We start from the raw sequence: 24,147 nt of genomic DNA on the forward strand, positions 1-24,147 counted from the left end.
CTGTACCACAGGAGTAGCAGAGATCCAGCCCAGGAGTGCCGGATCTCTCACATCCGTGCACACTAAGACCCAAGCAGTGGACCAGAAGGCCCACAAAAGCTGTCCTGCAGCGCCACCTAATGGTCACATGGTTGTGATGTGGACAGCCACACTGGACAGTTCCTACCACAGTGAATGGATGGGATTAACACTTGTGAAACACTACATAAACTTGACCCTTGCTAGTGTTAGCTATTAGGAATGTCTCCCTTCTGGATTAGTTAGTAGAGTTTGGATGACAAGGGCAGTCCAGGAAGAATCAGCGGTTTCTTCTACATTCTACATCATCAGGTATGCAAAACCCGCAGTAGTACACGTTGGTCCAATGAATTCAGACGTCCATTTTCACCCCCCATTCACCGACTGGCTGGTGCTGCATGGCTCCCACATGCCAACTGCTGGTTAGGAGCCTCCAAGAGAGAAATAAGCCAGACAGGGGTTCTTCCTGCTTCAAAAAGAACCTCTTCTGTGTTTGGAGGTAGAAAGTCTGCCTGGCACTCAGGGGTTCCTGCATTTGAACACCAGCACAAACAAAAAAACCAAAATGGTGAAGAAGAGACACTTCCAGACTAGAGATTTTCAAAGTCTTTTGAAAAGAGCCCTTTTCACTCTTTAAAGCTCAGGTCAGGGGAGATGCTCAGGGATTAAGAGCAGTGACTGCTCTTCCAAAGGACCTGTATTCTGTTCCCAGCACCTAAACTATGGCTCACAGAAGTCTGTAACTCCAGTTACAGGGGATCTGATGCTCACTCCTGGCCCCCACAGGCACCAGGCACACCTGTGGTACACAGGCACAAACACACACACATACACACACACACACACACACAAACAGGCAAAAACATCCGTACACATTTTTAAAAATTAAAAACAAAAACAGAAGTTCAGGTACCCAAAGAACATCTGTGTATAATATTTATTGATTTGTAACTTTTTTAAAAAAACTGAAGCCGGGCATTGGTGGCGCACGCCTTTAATCCCAGCACTTGGGAGGCAGAGGCAGGCGGATCTCCGTGAGTTCGAGGCCAGCCTGGTCTACAAGTGCTAGTTCCAGGCGAAAAAAAAAAAAACTGATTTATTGGCTGGGCAGTGGTGGTGCACGGATCTCCATAAGTCCAAGGCCAGTCTGGACTACAAAGAGAGTTTCAAGACAACCAGCACTGTACAGCACTGTAACACAGAGAAACCATCTCAGAAAACAAAAACGAAACAAAAACAAAAAACAAAAACAAAAAGCAAACACCTGGTTTACTTTTTTTTAACACTAGGAATTCTACCACCAAGCTATTAATACATCCTAGCTCTTCGGTAGCCCAGGTTGACCTAGAACTTGGTATGTAGTTATGTAGTCTAAACTGACCTGAAACTTGCTATTCTGCTCAGCCTCCCAAATGTGGTGTTATATACATAGATGTTGTATTATACCCAGCAGTGTTCACGGATTCACTCTCTTAACAAACCAATTCATTGCTTAACAACATAAACAGTATTTTGCAGTAAATAATTATATTTTTCAAAACAAAGCACGTTATATTGCAAGTTTGCAATGTGTTTATTTCTTTATCTATTTGACTTTTTAGTAGAGTCTTGCTGTGCAGTCCAGGTTGGCCCAGAACTCACAGCATATTCTCAGTTAAGTTTCCCAAGTATTAAGATTACAAGTGTGTGCCACCTTGCCTCACTGGCAAATGTCTTTAAAGTGACTGGCTTAGTGGAAGTCAGCTAGATTCTCAAAGTGCACAGGATCTGTGTATTGCTTTGAAGTTCATGAGAAACTGTCTAAACCTGGCAAAGTGACTTAGGTCTGCAATTCCGGCCCCTGAAAGGCAGTTGAAAGTTATCTTCAGCTACGTAGTGAGTTCAGGGCCAGCCTGGGATAACCGTGTCCTTGTCTCAAAAGTAAACAAGAAGAAACACAGCTAGCCTTTCAGTTTCTTTTGCAGGAACTGAGACTATTCAATACTTGGCCCCTGGCCAGAATTGATCAGCGAGGCTGGAAGCTGAGGCTGTCGAAGACGGCACAGCTTGGCTCACAAAAAGCTTGTTAGGTAGGAATCAGACAAAACAAAGGTGGCTTCCGCGCCTCGCACACGCCTCCAGTTCCCACTCCTCGGAGGCTGGGGGAAACCCACAAGCTTGCGTCCTAAGAGGGCACTTCCGCCCCTTCGGAACTTTGGATTCCGGCTCCGGTTTCCGCCGAGGAGCGAACACCGCCAGGGCGGAAGTAACGCGCGACGTGTGGGCGGGGCTCGGCAACATGTCGGCGGCGTTGCTGCGGCGGGGCCTGGAGCTTCTGGCGGCCTCAGAGGGTGAGGAGGGCTGGCCCTGGGACGTCGCGCTGTGCGGGAGGCCCCGAGGGAAGTGACTGAGAGGGCGGGAAGGGAGAGGTGCGCGCCCTCCGACTCGGTCCTTCGTGTCTTTCTCTCCAGCCTCTCGTGCCGCCCGCGGCCAGGCCAAGACGAGCGGGGCTCCGATGAAGCGGACCCGGAGGGCCAGGGCGAAGGCCTCCCAGGCCCTTAAACTCCGGAACTCAGCGAAGGGAAAGGTGCCTAAGTCCGCGCTAGGTGAGTGCTTCGCAGGGTTCCGGGGCAGCGCCTTCGAGGCGGGGCTCCAAACATTACCCGAGATTCAACAAGGAAAAGGCAAGAAGGCTGTTGAAATCGTGGGGGGACAGGTTTCGAACCCGGCAGTCTAACTCCCGAGTCGGGGCTCTCAGCTGCGTGCCTTTGCTGTTTTTTCCGCAATGTAGCTGTTAACAGAATGAAAGAAAGTGAAAGAGCCGGGAGAGGTGACACAGACCTGTAATCCCAGCACTTTTGGAGGTGGAGGCAGGAGGGCCAGTTCAGTGTCATTCCTGGCAGTGTGGTTGAGTTCACGGCATTACCTGACTGTGGGGGTCAAAGAAACGCAGGGTCCAGGTGCTTACGAACTATAGCCCTAGTGGGAAGAGAAGCCACAGAAAGTCTCAAAACCAGCTTGTAAGTCTTGGCTAAGTGTGTGAGGCTTGTAATGTAGAAGGCTCTATGGTGCTCCAAGGGAGAATCAAAGTAACAAGCCAACCCAGCTGTCTGTGAGGAAGCACTATGAGGGCTGAGCACTGGAGGAAGTGTAAAAGCTGCCAGTTGAGAAGAAGGGGCCGTTAGCAGGAAAGGCTAACAGGAGTCAAGATGGAGTATCCGCCATGAGGGCGAGAGAGCTGCTTCAATGGTGAGGAGTACCTGGCTTGAGTTCCCAGCCACCCACGTGGTGGTTCACATCCACCTGTAACTCCAGGTCCAGGGAATTAACTGCCCTCTTCTGACTCCACAGGTACATATACACACATACATATACACACATAGAAGCTTTCTATTTTTCACTTCTTAAGAAATGGGGCATTTGGCCAACAGTTTCCTTCTCCATGTGCTCCATGCCCTCCTGAACCCTGAAAAAGTGTGAGCTCATCTGATCCTCACGGCAACCCAGTGAGGTTAGTGCTTCTCTCACTCCATTTTACAGATACAGAAACAGGCACCTGCCCAGGTGGTGCACATGGGAACAGGTCGTGTATCCCCATGTTCTTGCTCTCAGTGTACTCTGCTCAGGTGACAGGGTTTCTTCCTCCATCTCAGCAGAGTCAGCAAAGAAGCAAGTCGATAGGCATCAGAGATGACCTGTCTGCAAAGCAGGAGCCTTGTTTCTAGTAGAACATCTTAGGGTGTGGCACCTTAGGGTAAGACCTACAGACTTCAGCGGAGAGGCCCAGGATGGTGACCTGCTTTCTAGTCTTTGAGTCCATGAGTCCTGCTGAATAAAAGGTATTTAGGTACTTGGATCTTATTGTTTGTTTCTCCAAGTTTGGTTTTTTGTTGTTGTTTTGTTTTTGGCATGGTTTGTTTTGTGGGTCAGGCTGGCCTGGAACTCAAAGCAGTCTCGTGCTTCAGTTTCCTAAATGTTGGGCTCACAGGCATACACCACCACACCCAGACTTAAGTATTAGTTAAAATGAGAGATAGAAGTCCAAGAGGAAGCAGCATGAGCAAAGGTGGAGCTAGGAGACATATTTGGACACGAGTGGTTTGCAGAGTTCCCGTGTCAAGGTGCCTCACTGCCTCGTTATTGGGGTTCCTATCACTCCTGTCCTGAAGTGGGAGCTCTTCAATCCTCAAGACACAGGACTAACCTCCCACCCCTGACCCTGGATTTTCTGTGGCCCTGGTGACCACACCACAGCCTGATGCATAATGGGTTGGTAAGAATGGCAGGACAATAGCCAAGCACTGTGGTGCATGCCCTTAAACCCAGTTCAGGAGACAGAAGCAGGAGGATCTCTTGACTTAAAGACCAACCTGGTCTACATAGTCCCAATTTCAAAAATTAAAGAAAAGTAGCCAGTCTGGAGATAGCTCAGGGAATGCCACCTTGGTTGAGTTTTTCTTTCTTTCTTTCTTTTCTTTTCTTTTTTTTTTTTTTTTTTTTTTTTTTTTGAGACAAGTTTCTCTATTTAACACCTCTGGCTATCCTGGAACTCACTTTGTAGTCCAGGCTGGCTGGCCTCAAACTCACAGATATCCATCTGCCTCTGCCTCCTAAGTGCTGGGATTGGTGTGGGCCACCACCTCTGGTCTTCCTCTTGAAGGTTTTAATACTGTTTCCGTCTGTCTCCAGATCCCCTTTCTCTCTCTAGGTGAGCATTCTCAACCTGTCAGTCGTAACCCCTGGGCATCAAATGACACTTTTACAGGGACCACCTAAGACCATTAGAAAACACAGATATTTACATTATGATTCATAACAGTAACAAAATTACAGTTTTGAGGTAGCAACAAAATAAGTTTATGGTTGGGGGTCACCACAACATGAGAAACTGTATTAAAGGGTCTCAGCATTAGGAAAGTTAAAAACCGCCACTCTAGATGTTGACCACTCTGACTTTCCAGTCTTTTTTGGTGAGACCATCTTAGGACTTTATTCAAAATTGCAACTCTCCACTTCTGGTATGCTCCTTTTCTGTTCCTGCTCAACTTTTTGTGTGATGGATAGCCCTGACTGGACTGCATTCAGGAGAACAAGGCAGGAGAATCCTGAATTTGAGGCCAACCTGGTCTACAGAGTATACAGAGTGAGACTTTGCCCACCCATTCCCAAGGAATGGATAGCCCTCTGAGATGCTCATTACCATGCTTCTCAGTCCTTTTCCTGTAAAGTGAGACCTGGAAAGCAGACCTTTGTGTGTTCTGCTTCTTACAACTCTAGAACCTGATACACAGTTGTGCTCAGGGCATACCTGTTTTTATTTGTTGTTGGTGAAGGGTTTTTGCTGTGTTGTTTTTAAACAGCCTTGCTGCATAACCCTATCTGATCTGATACTTGCTGTGTAGCTAGAAGCTGTCCTCCTGTCTCAGCCTCCCAAGTGCTGGATCACAGCTGTATATCTGCATGCCTGGCTTAAGACAGAATTGTTGAGTAAGTGGCTGAGTCACATGCCTAACTGAAAGCCATCCAGTAGGTGGGGATTTTCAGCAGAACCTATGGGAAAAGCAGAATTGACTGGAGAGAGCCCAGACTGTTGAAATAACCTAGGGATGGGACCCAGAAGGCTTCTATAGTATGATGAGTCTGAAATGACATGCTCTGCCTGCTACCCACAGACGAGTATCAGAAACGACAGTGTCAAGACCACCTCGAAACAAACCTGAGGTTTATGACCAGCGTGAGAAGCACCGTGCCAGAGTCTGTGACCCAGCAGGTTTGTTTAGGGGTGCAAGCTATAGGAAGGGATCCAGGGGTGATAGCTGAGGCTCTTCTTCAGGATCTATGTGGATCTGTCTCACTAAATACAGTGTGGAGTTGGTCCAGCCCTGCCCTGAGCTCTAAGTCCCTGTGATCTCAAGGGTTTCCACCTGTGCTTCCAAAAATGGAAATTCTGTGCCCTTACTCCAGAACCTTTCCAGATTCTGCAGCAGAACCAGGGCCGCAAAGCTTGTGATCGGTTAGTGGCCAAGACGACAAAGAAGAAGAAGAAGAAGACTGAGGGCACTGTGTTCACTGAAGAAGACTTCCAGAAATTCCAGAGGGAATATTTTGGCAGCTAGGCTTCCTGCAGGAATGGTGGGGACAAAAAGCACTAACATCCTTTGACTGCCATAGCTCTGCTGTCTCATGGGCGACCAGCAGGTGGCAGTGCAACCCAGCCTGGATCAGGAAGCCCTAGAGCTGGTATCCCAGAGACACTGGACTAGAGTTGCAAGCCCTGAGACAAATTTGCACTCAGATTGAAGTGGATTTCTGCCATGTATACCCTGCCAGAAAAGATTCTGACCTGATATCTTTGACCAGGACAGGACCCTGGGGCTATTTGCTGTGAAATAGGGCCAGGTGTGTGGCCCTCTCAGACAATACCTCCAAGAACTACAAGTTGGCTGTTGAGTTCAAGTAAATTAATTTGAACAAATGTGGGTTCAGGCTTTGTGTGTGTGCGCGCACGTCCTGTTGATAGGACTTACAGCACATCTCCCATCTCAGTGTGGATCAAGGTGCTCTGTGTCAGAAGCTCCCCAGTTTAGGCCCAGCATAAATCCCTTCTACCAGTGATGCCCTCCTCAGTGGGCATAGCCACTAGCTGCTAGCATTGCCCAGGAAGTGAGTTTGGGAGTCTAAAAGTGGAGCTGCCTCAGCCCCCCTGGAGCTTGGGGTCAGCATGGGATGGGGGCATAGGTCATGGTTTCAGGAGTCATCCTAGGCAAACAGATTGGCATTTAAGTCTGTACCCTAGCCAAGGACATCAGTGAAAGCTAGGCTTGTGCCACCTCAGGGCAAATTGGCCCCTTTCCAGTCAGCACCGCCAGACACAGGTGGCAAAGGAAAGGTCATGTGGAAAGAACGCACTGTGGAAAGAATGGCACAGACAGCTTTTCTCCTGCCACAGAGACCAGGAACCCCCTCAGTGGAGATAGATGGGTTCCTAAGGAGAAAACTGATGGCCTTCACACAGCCATCTTCTGCCCTGAGCCTGCCTTTCCTCCATTTTAAGCCCAGGGGTTCCTCAGGTCATGTGACTCCTGAACCCCAGGGAGAATAGTGGCGGAAGGGTATTGATGGGCCTCTGACAAGACAAGTGGTTGGGTTTTGTCCTCAGTAAGAGAGCAGTGCCCCCACTTCAGTGCTGCAGCTCAACATGGGGTCACAGAACTACCCACAGCCTCCATGTGGCCTCTGCCTAGTAGGAGGCTTGGCCATCCATCTGGGTCAGAGCAAGCAGGAACAGGAGGGAAGGAAGGTGTTGTGACTATAAGCTAGTGATTGGGTCCTCTGTGGTGTGGGTCCACAGGGACATGGGTCTTCAAACCCTCCACCCCGTCTTCCTGTTTGGTAGATTTTGCAAATTCAAGTGGCCTTGGGACTCATTTCCTCTATCTTAAATAAGCCACTTAGCAAACAGCTCCATGCTTATTCTTGGAGGGAGGTGATAAAGTACTCCAGAGCCCCTTTCTAGGGAGTTCACACCTGTGGTCACATGATCAATTAGAGGATACCACCAGAGATCCTGTACCTTTCCTGGTATAAGACCTCAGCTTGCTGCCAAGAAGAATGGAGTGCTGACCATTATCCCCAGTGGCCCAATAAGAGGATACCAGTTGTTACATTCAAGCCAAAGGGGCCTAGCAAAGGGAGACCTACCCCAACTAAGGCATCCCAGATAGATACAAAGTTTGATGATCTAGACTTGGAACCCTCACCCCCATCCCACATGCTTCCTGTGTCTCATGCTGTGGGCTGGGCCATCTGTACTACCAGAGAGACTGGAGCAGGACTGCCATGTACTGGTCTTGGGGACCCACAAGGTCAATCACCAGGACATCAGCCTTGCCTAGAGTGGTCTGACTTGGGGGTTAGGGAGATCTCCAAGGCTCAACTGGAGCTGATCAGGTTCTGGATAGGTGGGTTGGAGTGCTCTCTCTTCATATACACAATTTCCCCATTCTTAAAGACCTAGCCAGGAGACCCAGCCGTCTGCCCTGAGATTTCCCCACCCTGAGCTGGCCTGACTCTGAAGTTGTTACTTGGTAGTGGTTTTGAGCATTTACCTGCTATCCACCCTGGCCAAGATCCCGTGCCCAACCCAGAGTGCCTTGGGAGGGGCTCAGCACTTGGCTCTCACCGCCCCGGCTTACTCTCTTCCTGAGCTCTTCTGTCTCCAAACCCTACATCCACCATCTCAACGGCTAAGACAGCCCCGCTCCTGCCTGCATAAAAGGGTGAGCCTGAAGGCCTGCTTCCACTTCCTCATCTGCAGACGTGGGGCTACTGCTTTGTCATCCTCCTACCCACACCCAGACCCCACCTTGTTCTCTCCCTCCACATGGTCCTCCAGGAGCAGGTCCTCCACCCAGATTGCCAGGCAATTCACGTATCTTTGGTGTCCCTTTGTCTCCCTTAGGAAAAGTGAAGTTCCACAAAAGCTGGGCTGTTGACCCTGTGTCCACTGTGTAAATCTGTCAGTGTTTATGCATAATGGGAAGTCACCAGTGGCCATCCTCTGCCAAGTGACAGGAGAGCAAGCACTACTTCCACCCATTTTGTCAATACCTGGCAGGGACTTCAGTCACCATGGTCAGGGTGACTAGATCTTGGCTGTCTCCCTAGTCCCTCTTGTAAGCAGGTCAAGTGTGGTGGTGCATGTCTATAACCCTGGCACTTAGAAGGTGGCAACTGGGGAAGCAACAATTCAAGGTCATCCTTGGATAGTCCTTTTAGACTGACATGACATTAGCCCTGCATAGAGGGGTAGCAGCCATAGGAAGTGGAAGGAATAGCTGCCAGGTGAGGGTAGTCACTGTCTCTAAGGTCCTCGACCTGCTTACTGTCCCACTCCCTCTTCTCAGTGCCTTCCTCCCACTACCATGTTCTAGGCTGGATTAAGCTGCCCCTTGGCCAAATGCATCAAAGCTGAGGGGTTTTTTTATAGCTCATGGGGTGGGAACCTGAAATAACAGGACTAAAGTGAAGGATTAAAGCCAGCCGTAAAACCGCCAATGAGGGCGGTCTCTACCCCACTCCCACACCACTCCCCACCCCCACTGAAACCAAGCCTACGCAGTGTAGCTAACTGATCCTTTTATGGGTGGCTTTTTTCTTTAGCTAGGGCCTCATAACTCAAGCTGGCCCCAAACCTGTGATCCTGCCCTAGCCTCTCCAGAGCCAAAATAGATGAACACGAATGAATCAAGCTTTCTGCATCTACTGACTACATGCTCTCTGCTTTAGTTGTAGACAAGTTGTTCCCATCCCCAGCCAGACCTTAAGAAATCCTAAATCTTCTCAGCAAGGTGTTCTTGTGCCTCATCTAGCACTAAGGATCTCTTGAATTTGAAACTTGCCTTGTCCACATACTTGAGTTCTGGGACCCTATCTTAAAACCCAACAAGAAATCAAGTGGCAGTTGAATAACCAGGACAGTTAACATGTTACTCAGTAAAAATGCTCATGGTTGACTTCATACCACTCTTTGAAAAATCTTTTAGCCATTATTGAATTTAGCTGTTCAGATGGGGTGGGTGATCACTCTGGACCTTTAAAGCCCAAACTTGAAACAAAGGCGTTTCTTCACCTTCCACTAGCCGAAGACTATACATGAGTGGATCCCTACTTAGTATGAAGCTGGGAAGCCTGTGGTCTTACAGACTCCACATTTCAGCCTACAAAGACTACATCCATTAACAGCTAGCACTCAGATGAATCTGCTGGCACACCGAGTAGGTCAGGGAAACCATTCTAAGTCCTGTAGGCCTTAATCCACTTAGGAAGCAAAACTAACTTCCCATCCACTTCCTGCTTCAATTCGTGTGCCTACCCACGGCTTAACCACACCCCAGGACTTACGCAGGTGGAAACAGCCACCAGCATCTCGGTGAGCAATACCAGCTCTATTCCTTTTTCAGTAATCGGACTTATCAGCCCTCAACAGGTTTTCTGAGGTCTCTTGAACAGTATAAGCTTAGAGAAATCTAATCAGCTTGTGTGCTCAAGTACTATTCCACCTTATCTAGGTACTTACATGGCAGACGTCTGGCATAAAGCCAATTATGAACAGATGGCCTTCAGAAAGTTCCTCTCAGTAACCCAGATCACCCAGCTAGCACATAGCCCAGTTTTGCCTCACTACTTAAACTTAGGCCTGTGTGAAGTACGAAGTCTACTATGCACCTTACACACAAGTCTATTACAAAGAGAATGACACAACAAACCTGCATTGGTACTTTACTACAAAATAATTTATTATGCAAACACAGCTTCAGCACAAGACTATGTACAGGCACAACGCACCCGGCTACCCTACTAGGGAATTCTCTTCTTCTCCCTTGCCTTACGGACCTCTTCTATCAAATCTTTTAGATACTGGATCTCTTTGGCAAGAGAATCTGCCTTCTCTTTCAGGGCTTCGTTCTTCTTTTCTAGCTCCTTACACTCGCCAGTGAGGGCTTCCTGCTCAGCCCGCTTCTTCTGACGGTATCTAGTGGCTGCTGTCTTGTTTTGCTCCATTTTTTTCAGCTTCTTATCCAACTTTTCAATTTTCACCTTAGCTGTCAAAGTAACTCCTGGGGGGTCATAAGGTTTAGGTCGGGGAGACCCACGGGGAACACCCGGAGAGGGAACAATGTTTGGTGATCCCCTGGAGGTGGAAGGGCTATGCTGGGGAGAGCCCAGGTAGGACTCAGGGCTCATACAGATACCACTGTCATTATCTGAGGGGGTGTCTTCATCCTTTACACACTGAGGGATTACAGTAATATAAGCAGCAGAGTCAGGCTTCCTGTCTCCTTCAGAGATATCAACTTCACTGCCTAGCTCTAAACTGAAGGAATGATCTGCAGTGGAAGACAGGACCCCTGGGGAACAGGGAAAAGGCTGCAAGAATGCAAAGGGGGCAACCTGGTCGATTTTTGTTGCACTTTCTGGGAGATGGCCAATTGGGTTCACTGTCATGGGCTCCTTATTAGTCTCTTGGACTAGAGGGGCAAAGATATCACATGTGTCATCATCCAACGTGGTCAAAAGCTCATCTGGCATGGTTTCCAGGTCATCAAAACGAAACAGAGCATCGAAGTCAAACTCTTTAAGATCCATTTTCTCCAACATCCAATCTGTTCCGGAGAAAGCATCCTCTGTGGGGGAGAAAATAAAAACCACCAGTTAATGGCTCAGGCCACATACTCAAAGCAGAAGAAAGCCATCAGAATACCAGACCCACACATGAAATGAGGACTCGGGAGCAGGTGGTGGCCCACTCACCCTTGCCGGTGTCTGAGGCACTGACCAACCCATCCACAGCCAGCGATTCGGAGGAGCCCGCCTTAGCCTTGTCGCTGGAGAACCCATGAGGTTTGAAGTGCTTGGCCACCTCCAGGTAGTCATCTAAAAGACCTAGGCTTTCTTCAGCCCCCAAACCCGACTGGTCGAAGGGGGACATCAAGTCCCCCGCCAACATTTCGCTGTTCAAGAAGCTCATCTCGGTCATGTTGTAGGGCTTTGTTGGAATCGAAGAGTGTACTTAAATCGAAGGTATCTTTGTCCGTTACAGCAACGCTGCTGCTGGATTCCGTGAAGAACCTGCATTAAGAGTCCAAAGGCAACCCTCATCATCTTTCTATCTAAAATGCAGGATAGCCAAATCCCAGAAGCCTCGGAATGGGCAGCACGTAGGACCAAGGCCATTGTGTAAGCCTCCCCAGCCGCCGGCTCAGGTTGCACAAGATGGAGGCTCAGCCTTGCCTCGCCGGACGCCCCAGAGGAAGCAGCTTGTCCTTGCCTCCTAATACAGCCATCGACTTCGCGCCCCGCCCCACCCCACCCCCATGACTCACACCCCCGCCCCGCCGCCATCTTGGCTGCGCCACGTTCGCAAGATGTCACCGGGACCCCGGCGAGCTTGCGGCCGTTGAGCTACGAGACCAAAGGGAAGCAGAGCAGCAGCATTGAAGGCAGTGCTTCCCCCATCCCACCCCACCCCGCCGCCAGCCAGCGCCGGCGTCTCGCGGCCACGCAAGCAAGACCGACGCGTCCAGTCGCTCGTAAAGCCGCGTATGGTGATCAACGCGCCACGGTGGCAGCCGCGCCCAGCCAACAAAGCACACGCCCTGCGCAACCGGCCCAGTACTCACGCCATGGCTTAAGCCGGTGGGGGCTGCCGCTGCAGAGCCTGGTGCTGCTGCCGCCGCTGCAAAGGCCAACGCTGCCGCAGGCACTGCTGCCTCTAATACGCCATGGTGGCCGCAGACCCTGCGGGAGGGGATAAGGAAAGGCGCAACAGAGTGGAGATATTCATCTGTCGGAGAGCAAGCAGAAATGGCGGCGACACGCCCTGCACCCGCCTCTTATATACTACGCGAGGACGCAGCACACCGCACATCCTCCCGCCGTGATCACGTGGTCCTGTCGTAGGCCCACCCAACCGCATCCCATTGGCGTCCTGGCCCTCCCCATCCCTCCTCCACTGTGCTTGGGGAGTAGCTGTGGAGTTATCAGACCATTCTGAAGGTCCTATGAAGGGGAAAAAAGTACGCTACAGGTTTACGGCTAACCAAAGTCACGTGTCGGCGCGGAGGGATCTCTGGGCACCGAACTTCCGGCCGGTGTTAGTTCACAGGGCGGGGAGAACTCTGAACCAAAGCTATTACGGTCAAAACCGAAGCTGCCCGGTTGTCACGCGAGACGCCGATGGAGCGCTCGTCGAGCTGATTGGCCTAAGCGTGGCGAGTCATGTAAACCTCAGGTTCCTATTGGCTCCAAACCTGTACGCTGTAGGAGCATTAGGTCTTTCGGGGAGGGCGGAGCTACCAGAGGTTCCGGCAGCCAAACTGTCCTACCTCTGGCTCTTGTTTTGGGTGACCCTGCTGCAGTGGCTGTCTCAAGCATCGCTTCTGGGCAGCTTTAGTCTAGCACGCAGCAGCAGCAACCAGTTCTCCAGGCGTGATCCTTGCGCCCGAAGCCCTCCCTCCCCATATTTGGTGTTCTCTGGACCAAATGGGCAGGTTTCCGGCCTCTAGAGTTACCTGGTGCAGGCTTTCAGGCTCCTGTCCAAGGAACGCCCTTTGAGGGAAGGACAGAGCAGGGCACTCATGTTGGAGTCTCATTGGGAGATATTCTAGTTCCTCTAGCTCTGCAACTTTCCTCTGAACTCTGTAGTTGGAAAAATATGCCTAACTTCAGGTCTAAACCTTCCCATTCCTGCCGTCATAGGGGTGCTTGCTGCTGGTTTATACAGTGTCTGTTGTCTTAAGATCATGTTTAATTCAACTGGCTCTCAAGCCCCTGGGTAGTTTTGATTGACTCCTAAGTACTTCCAGGCATAACCTTCCCAAGAAGTCATCCAGGTGTGTGAGCAGCCACTTGTTCCGTGCTAAGTGAAACCCAAGTCCTAATCAGAGCCAACCCTCCATAAAAGGGTGCTGTTTTGGGAGTGCTGAGAGTCCCTCTTCCACACTCCAGCCCCTTAAAGGCAGAAATCCTGAGTTTCCACTTCTCTTGAAGTGACTCACACAAATACCACTTCTGAGAGGGCTGGCTCAGTCATTTATTGGCTGGGGCATTTGATTTGGCTAAGTGACATCTCGGAGCCTGTTTCCTTATCTGCAAAAGGAAGTTGTCTCTCCTTGTCCTAAGAAATGCGTAAAGCAACTGGCATAGTGCCTACCACTTAACTGCTCAATAATTACTTGCAAGCCACGTACTCTAGCACACACAATCCTAGCACTCAGGTCTGAAGTGTACCAACGTTCAAGGTCAACCTGAGCTACTAGAGGCCGAAAGAAACAGGTAATTATTGATTGCTATTATTATTAAAACTCAGAACTTCTGACCCTGACCTACTTCCCAAGTCCCCATCTCCAGGATTCATTCTTCCTGCTTCCTCAGAGGATGTTTTACTATTATTATTGACCGTGACCAAGCCACTATAAACTACTGGAATCAGGAGCTGGAGGGATGGCTCAAGGGCTAAGAGCATTTGCTGCTCTTCCAGAGGACCCAGGTTCAGACCCAGCACCACATGAAGACTGGGTGAATCACATTCATCCCTAACTCCAGTTTCAGGGAATCTGATGCCCTTTGACCTCTGTAGGCACCAGGCATGCACATGTGGTACACATACATACACATGCAGGCAAGGCACCCATACACATAAATCTTTTTTTTAAAATTAGAAGGGGGCTGGAGAGATGACTCAACAATTAGGAGCATTCTCTTCCAAAGGTCCTGAGTTCAATTCCCAGCAACCACATGGTGGTTCACAACCACCTATAATGAGGTCTGGTGCCCTCTTCTGATCTGCAAGCATACATGCGGACAGAATATTGTATACATAATAAATACGTATTTTTTAAAAATTAGAAGAGAATTTTTAAAAACTAAAAAGTCAGGTGATGGTGGTACCCATCTTTAATCCCAGCACTTAGTAGGCAGAAGCAGGCAGATCTCTTGAGTTTGAGGCCAGCCTGTTCTACAGAGCAAGTTCCAGGACAGCCAGAGCTACAAAATAAAACTGTCTCGATAAACAAAATGAAGCAAAAAATACAACACCCAGAATGCACAAGGCCTACATAATGGGGTGTTTCTTATCCCCAAAGAGTACATGTTTAGAAATACAGAAGGTGTCTAGTCCTTTCACCAAAAGTCTAACTATGTCCTCCCTTTACTCTAGGAAGGCCATGCAGAAGGTTAAGGAACATCCTGATTTGACACTACAGGAGAATGTCTGATGACTTCTTTGTCCCCAGTCTACTACAGAGATCCAAGCCAGATGCTTTAAAGCTGAAAATGGACCTCGCCTAGCACCCATCTAAGAAAATACTTCATATTGCACACACACACCAGAGTTATTGGAAAGGAGAGTTTTATTTTCTTCTTCCCATGCTGCAGAAGATGCTGTTTTCCCCAGTAAAATTTGCTCCTTCAAGGAGAAAAAGGAATAAAGGGTCTCTGGGCCTCAAAGCTAAGCTGCTCCTATATGGACCCAGCTAAGACAGGACACAAAGACTGGTGATTGATTCCATTCTTCCAGCTTGACACACTGACCACCTTGGAAGGGCAGGCAAGAAGGCAGGTTGTGGATCTGGCCTCTGAGACCAAGAGTTTAAAGACTAGGTGATCAAAATAAAAGGTAACACCAATCTCACCCCCAGTCTGCAGTTAAATACTGAACCTACATCCTGGTATTTTGGCCATTTATAAGTCTAAGAGGCTTACAACCTCCCAGCCTGGTGCAAGGGTCAACTTTAGTCCCAGGTGCCTCCGCATGTACCTTAGCCTTGAGCTTTTAAGCAAAAAAAGCTAGAGTTGTAGCCAGTGCTCTCAGTCCTATCCTTGGCAGAAGGCTCTAAACACATGGAGCACCCCTGCGCTCAGGGTCCCTTGTTCCAGAAGCTGATTTACCTTAATCATCTGAGCTCTTTGAAGGATTACAATGGAGTAAAATCAGCCAAGGAAATGTCCAAGGAGATGATGGGTCTCCCAATAGTTTTTCCATCTTTTATTTTTAAAAAAGTCTCAATCACTAATATGAAGAAAAATACTGCTATCCTGAATTCCATTTCTGAGAAAGGGCGACAGAGAAGAACCAAAATAAACTTAGAACTTGCTTGGTTATTAAGGTGAAGAGTACTGTCTTCGGCATCAAGTCAAGCATGTAGTTTTGGGAGTTACTCAAGAGAAAGGCAGAGGTGGCACAGCCACTGGGTCTTTTCAACAGAGTGGTAGAGAGAAGGAGGGGCAGAATATTTCTTCTTCCATAGGTGCATCCCAGAGTATCTGGCCGCCTCCCAGACTTTATGACAAAGAAAATGACAGCAAAGAGGAAGGCCTGCTCAGCTAATCAACAAACCCTCAGGACAGCTGTCCCCACTTCTCCTTGTTCTGAGGACTTCTAAGAGGCTCTCACATACAAGATGTATAAGATGGCCAAGTCAAGATTTTGGTTTTGCAAAGCACAGTTCAAAGTCGAAGCTGCTCCTAAAGACAGGAGATAAATTCACTGTTTTCTTAAACTCACAATGACATGTGGCTGTGATTATTTGGGACATTTAAAATCTTGAGCATTTCCAAGTTTGGGGTTTCATTTTTTGCACTCTTTCCGGTATCTTAAATAGAATCGGTTCACAGATGACAGCTTGGAAAAGCCTTATAATACTTATGACAGAAAATCCAAATCTACCTAAACAAAACCTGGTTTTGCAGCAGTCTTATCAACCCCCCACCCCCAACAATAAGCACTAGCTAGAACCTTGGACCCCTCAATGTCAGCCCTTCTACTCAGTCCGACCTAGGCAACATGGTCTTCAGCTCCCATTTCACTATTATAAACAGCCAGGGCATTGTGTTTCAGTTAAGATTCTTGGCTTTATCTTTTTCAAGTTTCTCATACTGTCTTACACAAATCAAAGAGAAACTCCTGAATGAGTCATACATATGGGAGAAGAGGCAGAAAGGACCTCCTAACCTAATGGAAGGGGGAAATGGCAAGTTAGCTATCTCTACCCTAATTTCAAGGGGGTTGCTGAAGAGTCAGTGCTATTTATAGTCACTTCATGTCACCCTCATAAGGAAGGGCCAACACAGCTGCAGAGTGCATCGCCAGAATCACACTGATGGAGAGGTAGTAATAGTTAAAATAGAAAGACTTGATGGGAGAACAAAATGCTAGATGGGCAAATCAGAACCAGAGTTACTGTCAGCTTTTTGTCATGAACGGATATACTAACCACCTCCCTTCCCCTCACCCCTAGGATACAATTACATGGCCATAAATAGGGATCTTAGCAGCAATGTGGGAAGCCCCAACTCTTTTTTTCTGTGTCTTTTCTATGTACCCTCTTCCTAGGTAGCACCAATCTCCCCAGGAGACAGGCAAGGGACAAGGGCTGGCATGTTCATGTGCCCTCTGGCCTGTAGAGGTACCTACAGTGTTCAGCAAACACTCTCTAGATCAATGAGGACACGAGTCAGGTGGGGGGGGGGGGTGTTGGCCCTGGGTGTGTTCTTGCTCTAAGGCAACATTTAAGGTAGAGCCTGTCGAGAAGAAAATCCGGTAACTGGGTTTCAGCTGACACTCAGCCTCCTATTGCCTTCCCTTGGCCTCTACTGTTGGCAATAAAAAACCCCAGCACCCTTGGAGGTGCTGTCAGTGAAGCCCCCAAGCTTCCCCCCTACCACTGTGATTTTTGTGACCACAGACAGAAATAGACAGTAGGAACAGAGCCCTTCCCCCTGTGCTCCCACAGATAGCCATAAAAAAAAGCACAATCTCCAATAAAATAACTGCATCTGGCTCTTCCTATATGCACCATTCCCAGGGGAAAAATTCTTAGCACAGATAAACAGGAGCTGCTTGGGGGAGGGGAGAGGAGCTTGCTTTCCAGGAAGCAGAATCAAAGGCTGATTTGCCAGGGCAGAGACTCCGCCTGCCTCCCCGGAAATCTAAATACTGTACTGTCTCATTACTCTGCAGAGCTCAACTTGGAAACATGCAATCAGCTCTTCTGTGACAGACCACAGGTGACATCTTCAATAGGCAGATGTGCTCCAGGGGCAAGAGCAAACAGGTGTGACCAAGAAAAGACAGAGAAGACAGTAAATAAGAGGCCAAAGGGCAGAACAGTGCAGAGCAGACAGAAAAGCAAGAAGTTTTGGGCAAAAAAACAAAACACCCAAGAGCTGAGGCCAGCATTCTACCTTCTCTGTTCGTTCCAGAAAAATCAGCCTAGAGCAAGGTGGCAGTAGGGAGCACAGTGTTTGGTAACAAAAATAGGGATGGGTGGGAAAACCAAAGGGATGTCATTCTAATCAGCATGAATTGACCAAGACAATGACCAGCAAAACAGGAGGCACCTAGGGACCCTGTGAGGCACCAACCATGTAGCCAAGTGTTTCTAACGGAGACTCTGGGTCTGATCACCCGACGCCCACTCCAGCCTTCACCTGCCCTACGTCTGCAGCAGCACCTCTGGCTCAGACAACGAGCAGTAGAGAGTATATCCCAATTCGTCTATTTCTTGAGGGGTGAGCTCTGCAAACAGGTTCACCTTGGGGTTCAGAGCACTGGGCAAGACTCCAGCCTCCAAGTAGCTGATGAGTCCCCTCAGGGCCTGCAGAAAGCGGTCGGCCAGCATCTCTGAAGACCAGTCAGCCTCCTCCTGGGCCAAGTGGAGGATGACATTGGTTAGTTGGCTGGCAGTAAGGTGGCCCAGAGCTGGAGTGGACTTGCATATAGCCTTGAGTATCTTGAGGCACAGAGATCGGCAGCCTGAGTCAGCCTGGTCCAAAGCCCGTAAGCGTGCCGTCTCAGCAGGACGCAAGCTCAGCCGCCAGAGGTTGTCATACTGAGCTAAGCGGTGTGGTCTGGCCACCAAGACAGTGTCACCAAGGGTCACTGATGGCAGAAAGTCAATGACAAGATGTTTGTCCCTCTCATACTGCACTTCTAGTGTCAGGGCCTCTGGGGGTGGTGCTGGTCGGATCACATAGTCCAAGAGGGACCCTATGGCTGGCCAGTTGATAGAGCCTGCCACTACCTTCTCAAATGTGTCTGCCACTGTCTTTGGGGAGAGGTAGCCACCTACAACACAGCGGTCCCAATAACTGCTACCACGAGGAAAGTACTCTGGGTTCTCACGACGGACCAGGAAGAATCCAGGAACATTCATGATGGTGTCCTCACCAGGTATACATGACCACAGGTTCTGCTCCAGCACAAGAGGGACAATGAGTTGAATGTGGTCAGCTGTCACCACCTGCCAGAAAAGAATTAAAAAGTGTTGGTTATGTTTTTAATGTTTTATTATACTTAGTATAATAAAACACATGTAATGCATGTGGAGGTCAGCGGTAACTTACAGAAGTCAGTTCTCTCCTTTCACCATGTACAACTCAGAGACTAAACTTAGGTCTTCAGATTTGGTGGCAAGCACCTTTACCTGCTGAGTAATCTCATTGGCCCCAGAATTTAAAAGGTTTTGGAGGGCTTTACTAGTCATAAGATATAAGCTGCCTACAACACATATCTAACATCTTGCACTTGCCAACAATAATGCAAACCAATGATTCAATCAGCACACAGCAAACAAGACAAGAATACAACAAAGGAGGTGTTTTACCACTGCCCTGGTTCAGGGTTTTAGGGTTTTTGTTTTTTTTTTTTGTTTGTTTGTTTGTTTTTTTGAGGTAGGATATAACATAACCCAGGCTGGCCTCAAACTACACAGCTGAGGCTGACCCTAATCTTCTGATCCTTTTGCCTCCTGAGTGTTGTGATGACAGACCTGTGTCACCATGCCTATTTTATGAAATGCTGGGGATTGAACCCAGGGCCTAATACAACTAGTTTATATCAACTGAGCCATATCCTCAACCCCTATAGCTTCTTTACAAGTCTTAGTATCAAGGGCTGGAGAGATGGCTCAGTGATTAAGAGTGCTGGCTGCTCTTCCAGAGGTCCTGAGTTCAATACCCAGCCACCACATGGTGGCTCACAACCATCTGTAATGATATCTGGCGCCCTCTTCTGGTGTGCGGGCATACATGGAGGCAGAATGTTGGATACATAATAAATAAATAAATCTTAAAAATTTTTAAAAAAAGTCTAAGTATGACTAAAAAAGTGAGAAAGAACAGAGCAAAGGAATAAATACTGCTGTGGGACGGATTTACAAGGATTTACAAGCAAGTCACAATGACTTTCTTGAGCAACCACAATACTGAGAAGTATCTGTCTATGCCCAGCCCCACCCTTCATAAGAACTATGTTACCTGCAGATCATCATAGAGACTGCCACTTAAGTACATGTCCCGAAGTGGCATATCAGGCAGCTTGGCCCGCAGGAAGCTCCGGAGCTCAGCACATATGTCCACCGCAGCTTGCTTGGCCCGAGCCTGCTCTCCAGCAGGGATGGCTGCCCGGTTCCGGTAGTAAGAAAGAAGTTTCTCCTGCAGGGACATGCGGAGTCGTGACTTCTTCAAGTCTACCTGGCCCCTCCTGGGGAATGGTTTGGGCCGGGGTGGGCAGAATGTATCTGCCAAGGCAAGAGAGAGAGGCATGTGAGCTCTGCCCAAGCTTGCTCAGTCCACAGAAGTCCTAGTCCCAGGAAGGAAAAGGACTTGGCACAAAGGGCAAGTTGCCTGACATTCCATGCTGAGAAATGTCTCTCCACCACAGCAGCTCTAAGTCCAGAAGCAGTCCCAGAAAGTTTAAGGAGTTTCTTACCTGTGTCAAAGGCAGAAGAGTCTGTGGGAAGAGTCTGCAGAGACCGGCTCAGGCCTGTCTTCATGTCCTTGTTCAACAGTCGAGGGGAGCCCATCCAGTTTGGCTCTTCCCAGCTCCTCTTTCCTGAATGGCTCAGGCGGGTAGGGCTGGTAGGGGCACTGATTGCCCGATCATACATCTGCAACACCAGAGAGGACCCAGGACATATACCAGCCCTTCTCCTCCTGCCTCCTTCCCGACTTTTCCTCCCCTATTAAATTCAAGAAGTTTTTTGTTGTTTTTGTTGATAGTGGTAGTAGGGATGCAATCCAGGTCCTTGTGCATGCTGGGTAAACACTCTACCACTGGATTACATCCCCAGACAATTTTTTTCCTACTTTATTACAAGTAAATTAAATTTACTACGAGTAAATTAAATCAGGACTGTCAAAATCACAGTTAACCATTCATGGTATGAATTCTGGTGTATGAATTAAATTATGGTATACATGCTAGGTGGTGGTGGCACACGCCTTTAATCCCAGCACTTGGGAGGCAGAGGCAGGCAGATCTGTGAGTTAAAAAAAATATGGTTTACATAAAAAAAACACTAATCATTTGTTTTGTAATAAATAAGGTAGTAATGTTACTCACTGATAACCTTTTAAAGATTAAACTATCAGGTTTGCCCTTTCTTCCTTCTTAATTCCAGCAAAGATCACTTTTGTTTCAGGTATGTACTTTTTGGGATTCTCCAGATTCCATCAGGGTATCCGCTCCCAAAGTAATGCATTTGCTCTTGCTAGCATTCGTGTAAAAGAAGCCAGCAGCCTGCACTGTCTGCCGCCCAGGCAGACCATGAGGGTTTTGGTCCAGTCTTATGTGTGCCTTCCTTTTCCACAGCATGGCACTGAGCACACTTTTCTGAAGAAAAATCTTTGTCTTTCACAACATCACCCATTTTGATGGGCAGTATTGGGATACTATTTTAATTCCAGCACTTGGGAAGCAGAAACAGGTGGATCTCTGTGAATTCAAGGCCAGAGTGAGTTCCAGGACAGCCAGAGCTACACAGAAAAACCCTCTCAAAAACAAAACAAACAAACAAACATCACTCATTTTTATTTCGATCCTGGCTGGTTCACAACACAAATGGTAGGACCCGAAGATAGAATCCTGCTCTCTCCTCAGCCAAATTTTTCAAAATAATTTTGTTTTAGTCTAGACTATAGAATATACTGCTCCATGCAGAAAATATCAGGAAATATTAAATGCTACAAGAAATAATTTATCCACAATACCACAACCCATAGAAAAGTGTTAGTATGTGGTGTATTTCTTTCTAGAGATATTTATGCCATCAAGATCAGACAATTTTTTCTAGTTCAGACATTTTTTATTTTGTACATGGGTATATGTGTGGGCATGTGCACATACCATAGCACATGTGTGAATGGCATAGGATAACTTTTTGGAGCCGTTTCTTTCCTTCTACCATGTAGGTCCCAGGATCAAATGCTGGTTGTCTGGCTTGGAGCAAGCACCTTTACTTACAGATCCCAGACTCCACAGACTTCTCAAATCACAAGTTTTCCCTTTTTGGTCATTTCTTCCAATCACTAAGATGCTTCAGTATTTTCTGACTATACAACATTTTTCTTTAAGAATATTCCATATTGAAAGGGCTGGGAATGTTGTTCAGCAGCAGAGTGCTTACCTAACACTCCATGTTCAACACTAATTTATTTATTTCACAGGTAGTACCAGCTGTTCCTCAGTATCACCAAAGGATTAGTCCCAGGACACTCCAAGCATACCAAAATCCTTAGATGTCTCCTGACCCTACAGGAAATGGCACTGTAGCTGGGTATAGTGCCTAAAGGCCTAAAATGTAGCTGATACATGCCTAAAATCTCAGCAGTCAGGAGGCAAAGGCAGGAAGATTTGAAGTTCAAGGCTATACACAGTGAGTTCCCAGCTAGGCAGACTACAGTGTAAGACCTTATCTCAGAACAACAGGGACGGTCAGAAGACTCAGCAGGTAAAAGTAGTTGTCCCCAAGAACGCAAGTCTGAGTGAGTTCAATCCCAAAAACTCATATAAAGGTAGAAGCTGAGAACCCACTGCAAAGTTGTCCTCTGGTCTCCACTGTACACCTGCATAAAAGTATCACACACCAATAAAATAATCTTTTAAAAAGTCATTGTACTTGCATATAAACTGTGCATAGCTTTATATGTATTTTAAATCTTATATATATTATCTAATACAATGTAAATGCTATATAATTATCCTGATTGCCTAAAGAATGACCCAAAAAAATGCTGCACCTATCAGTATGAATACAATTTTTTTTTTATTTGTTTGTTTTTCAAGTCAGGGTTTCTCTGTGTAGCCCTGGCTGTTCTGGAACTTGCTCTGTAGACCAGGCTGGGCTCAAACTCAGAGACCAGCTTTCTGTGCCGAAATCGCACCCGCTAACATGGTGAACGTTCCTAAGACCCGCCGGACATTCTGCAAGAAATGCGGCAAGCACCAACCCCACAAAGTGACACAATACAAGAAGGGCAAAGATTCTTTGTATGCCCAGGGAAAGCGGCGTTATGACAGGAAACAGAGTGGCTATGGTGGGCAGACTAAGCCTATTTTCCGCAAAAAGGCGAAAACTAAAAAGAAGATTGTGCTGAGACTGGAATGTGTGGAGCCCAACTGCAGATCTAAGAGGATGCTGGCTATTAAGAGATACAAGCATTTTGAACTGGTAGGTGATAAGAAGAGAAAGGGCCAAGTGATCCAGTTCTAAGCTGACCTTGTTATGAAGACAATAAAATCATGAGCTTTCACTCAAAAAAAAGAAAAAAAAAAACAAAAACTCAGAGACCAGCCTAACTCTGCCTCATCTAGTGCTGGGATTAAAGACGTATGCTACCACACCCGGCCATGTAAATGCAATTTTTAAAAAAATTGGGGTCATCCTGGTCAACAGAGCAAGTTCCAGGGCAGGTACCAAAACTACACAGACAAACCCTGTCTCAAAACAAACAAACAAAGTATTTTCAATCTGGCTGGCTGAGGTTGTGAAATGAACTCACAGACTAAGAGGGCTGTTTGTATTTCACAGATCTTACATGCTAAGCATTGTTCCAAGCTTCTAGGTGTGTCCAGTCTACCTGGAGGGTAAAGTTCCACACCAAGTATGCAGATAGAGATAAATGCTTTGAGAATAAGAGGAGAAAACAGTGTGTACATGTGGTTGCTATTTTCAATCAGGTCATCAGGGAAGGGTGAGTAGTTGAGTTAGTTGTTGTGTTTTACCTGCTGGGATACATTTTTTTACATCTCCAGTGATCTCTTTATGACAGAAGCCTAGAAGCAGACTGCCAGATGAGCAAATAATACTCCATCAGAGTACTAGAGTCTCCCTCACTAGAGCCTCACTTTGTAGAGGGAACTCACCGTGACCTCCCATCCTGGGACCAGACTGCACACACTTACCCGCTTAACCGCCAGGGTGGCAATGCCCAACATGGCTGCTCCACCCACACCCAGCACCAGCCGGGCATTGGAGAGCACAAAATCAATGGCTGTGCCGATGCCATTGTCATCCTTCTTGCCTTTGCGCTCACCAGCGCCTGCCATTGCTCACCTGAGAATGAAGACAACACAGTCATTACCAACTGGGACCACAAAAATCATTCCTTTCTGTCCCTCTGCACCACAATCAAGGTTACTATATACAAAAATCTAGAACTACATACTCTAGTGTCCAGAAGGGATGGTACCATGTCCTGTGACTCACCTGGATACACAGAAAACTTAAAAAGCAATGCTAGTATTGAAGGGCCCAGACCCTCACCCATCGCTCTCCCTCTTGCCCCCACCCTGCCTCTTTGATAGCC

General features: G+C 47.7%; 4 protein-coding genes, 1 long non-coding RNA gene and 1 pseudogene across 8 annotated transcripts; 3 read left to right on the plus strand and 3 right to left on the minus strand.

Moving 5' to 3' along the window:
- The first annotated feature begins 2,226 nt into the window (after positions 1 to 2,226).
- Positions 2,227 to 6,472, plus strand: Rps19bp1 (ribosomal protein S19 binding protein 1). Its single transcript, XM_048454740.3, has 4 exons — positions 2,227 to 2,348; positions 2,469 to 2,603; positions 5,670 to 5,767; positions 5,973 to 6,472. The coding sequence occupies exons 1-4, from the start codon at positions 2,297 to 2,299 to the stop codon at positions 6,111 to 6,113; spliced, it is 426 nt and encodes a 141-aa protein (XP_048310697.1). The 5' UTR covers positions 2,227 to 2,296; the 3' UTR covers positions 6,114 to 6,472.
- A 3,794-nt stretch (positions 6,473 to 10,266) lies between these two features.
- On the minus strand, positions 10,267 to 12,346 carry Atf4 (activating transcription factor 4). Its single transcript, XM_087898962.1, has 3 exons — positions 12,180 to 12,346; positions 11,311 to 11,628; positions 10,267 to 11,183 (listed from the first exon to the last, which is right to left on the minus strand). Exons 2-3 carry the CDS (start codon positions 11,534 to 11,536, stop codon positions 10,357 to 10,359), a joined length of 1,053 nt encoding a protein of 350 aa, XP_087755088.1. The 5' UTR covers positions 11,537 to 11,628; positions 12,180 to 12,346; the 3' UTR covers positions 10,267 to 10,356.
- A 164-nt stretch (positions 12,347 to 12,510) lies between these two features.
- Positions 12,511 to 17,695, plus strand: LOC148118951 (uncharacterized). The gene is made up of 2 exons (XR_015735633.1): positions 12,511 to 13,833; positions 14,717 to 17,695. It is a non-coding gene; the product is annotated as an uncharacterized LOC148118951 (long non-coding RNA).
- Mief1 (mitochondrial elongation factor 1) lies at positions 14,892 to 23,887 on the minus strand. 3 transcript variants are annotated; one of them, XM_087898960.1, is made up of 4 exons: positions 23,744 to 23,887; positions 20,270 to 20,447; positions 19,816 to 20,078; positions 14,892 to 18,800 (listed from the first exon to the last, which is right to left on the minus strand). In XM_087898960.1, exons 1-4 carry the CDS (start codon positions 23,885 to 23,887, stop codon positions 17,994 to 17,996), a joined length of 1,392 nt encoding a protein of 463 aa, XP_087755086.1. In that variant the 3' UTR covers positions 14,892 to 17,993. The 3 variants fall into 3 exon arrangements, with proteins under 3 accessions (XP_087755086.1, XP_087755084.1, XP_087755087.1); XM_087898958.1 differs by having other exon boundaries at positions 20,270 to 20,519; XM_087898961.1 differs by lacking the exon at positions 23,744 to 23,887 and having other exon boundaries at positions 19,816 to 19,992; positions 20,270 to 20,407.
- On the minus strand, positions 20,526 to 23,879 carry LOC146890955 (cytochrome c, somatic pseudogene; annotated as a pseudogene). The gene is made up of 2 exons (XR_014997888.2): positions 23,744 to 23,879; positions 20,526 to 22,404 (listed from the first exon to the last, which is right to left on the minus strand). The product of XR_014997888.2 is annotated as a cytochrome c, somatic pseudogene (transcript).
- On the plus strand, positions 22,708 to 23,091 carry LOC125413385 (large ribosomal subunit protein eL42-like). Its single transcript, XM_048454741.3, has one exon. It carries the CDS (start codon positions 22,731 to 22,733, stop codon positions 23,049 to 23,051), a length of 321 nt encoding a protein of 106 aa, XP_048310698.1. The 5' UTR covers positions 22,708 to 22,730; the 3' UTR covers positions 23,052 to 23,091.
- Positions 23,888 to 24,147: the final 260 nt, after the last annotated feature.

Source organism: Myodes glareolus, chromosome 19 (genome assembly GCF_982192425.1).
Source record: "Myodes glareolus chromosome 19, mMyoGla1.1, whole genome shotgun sequence".
NCBI classification, from domain to species: domain Eukaryota; kingdom Metazoa; phylum Chordata; class Mammalia; order Rodentia; family Cricetidae; genus Myodes; species Myodes glareolus.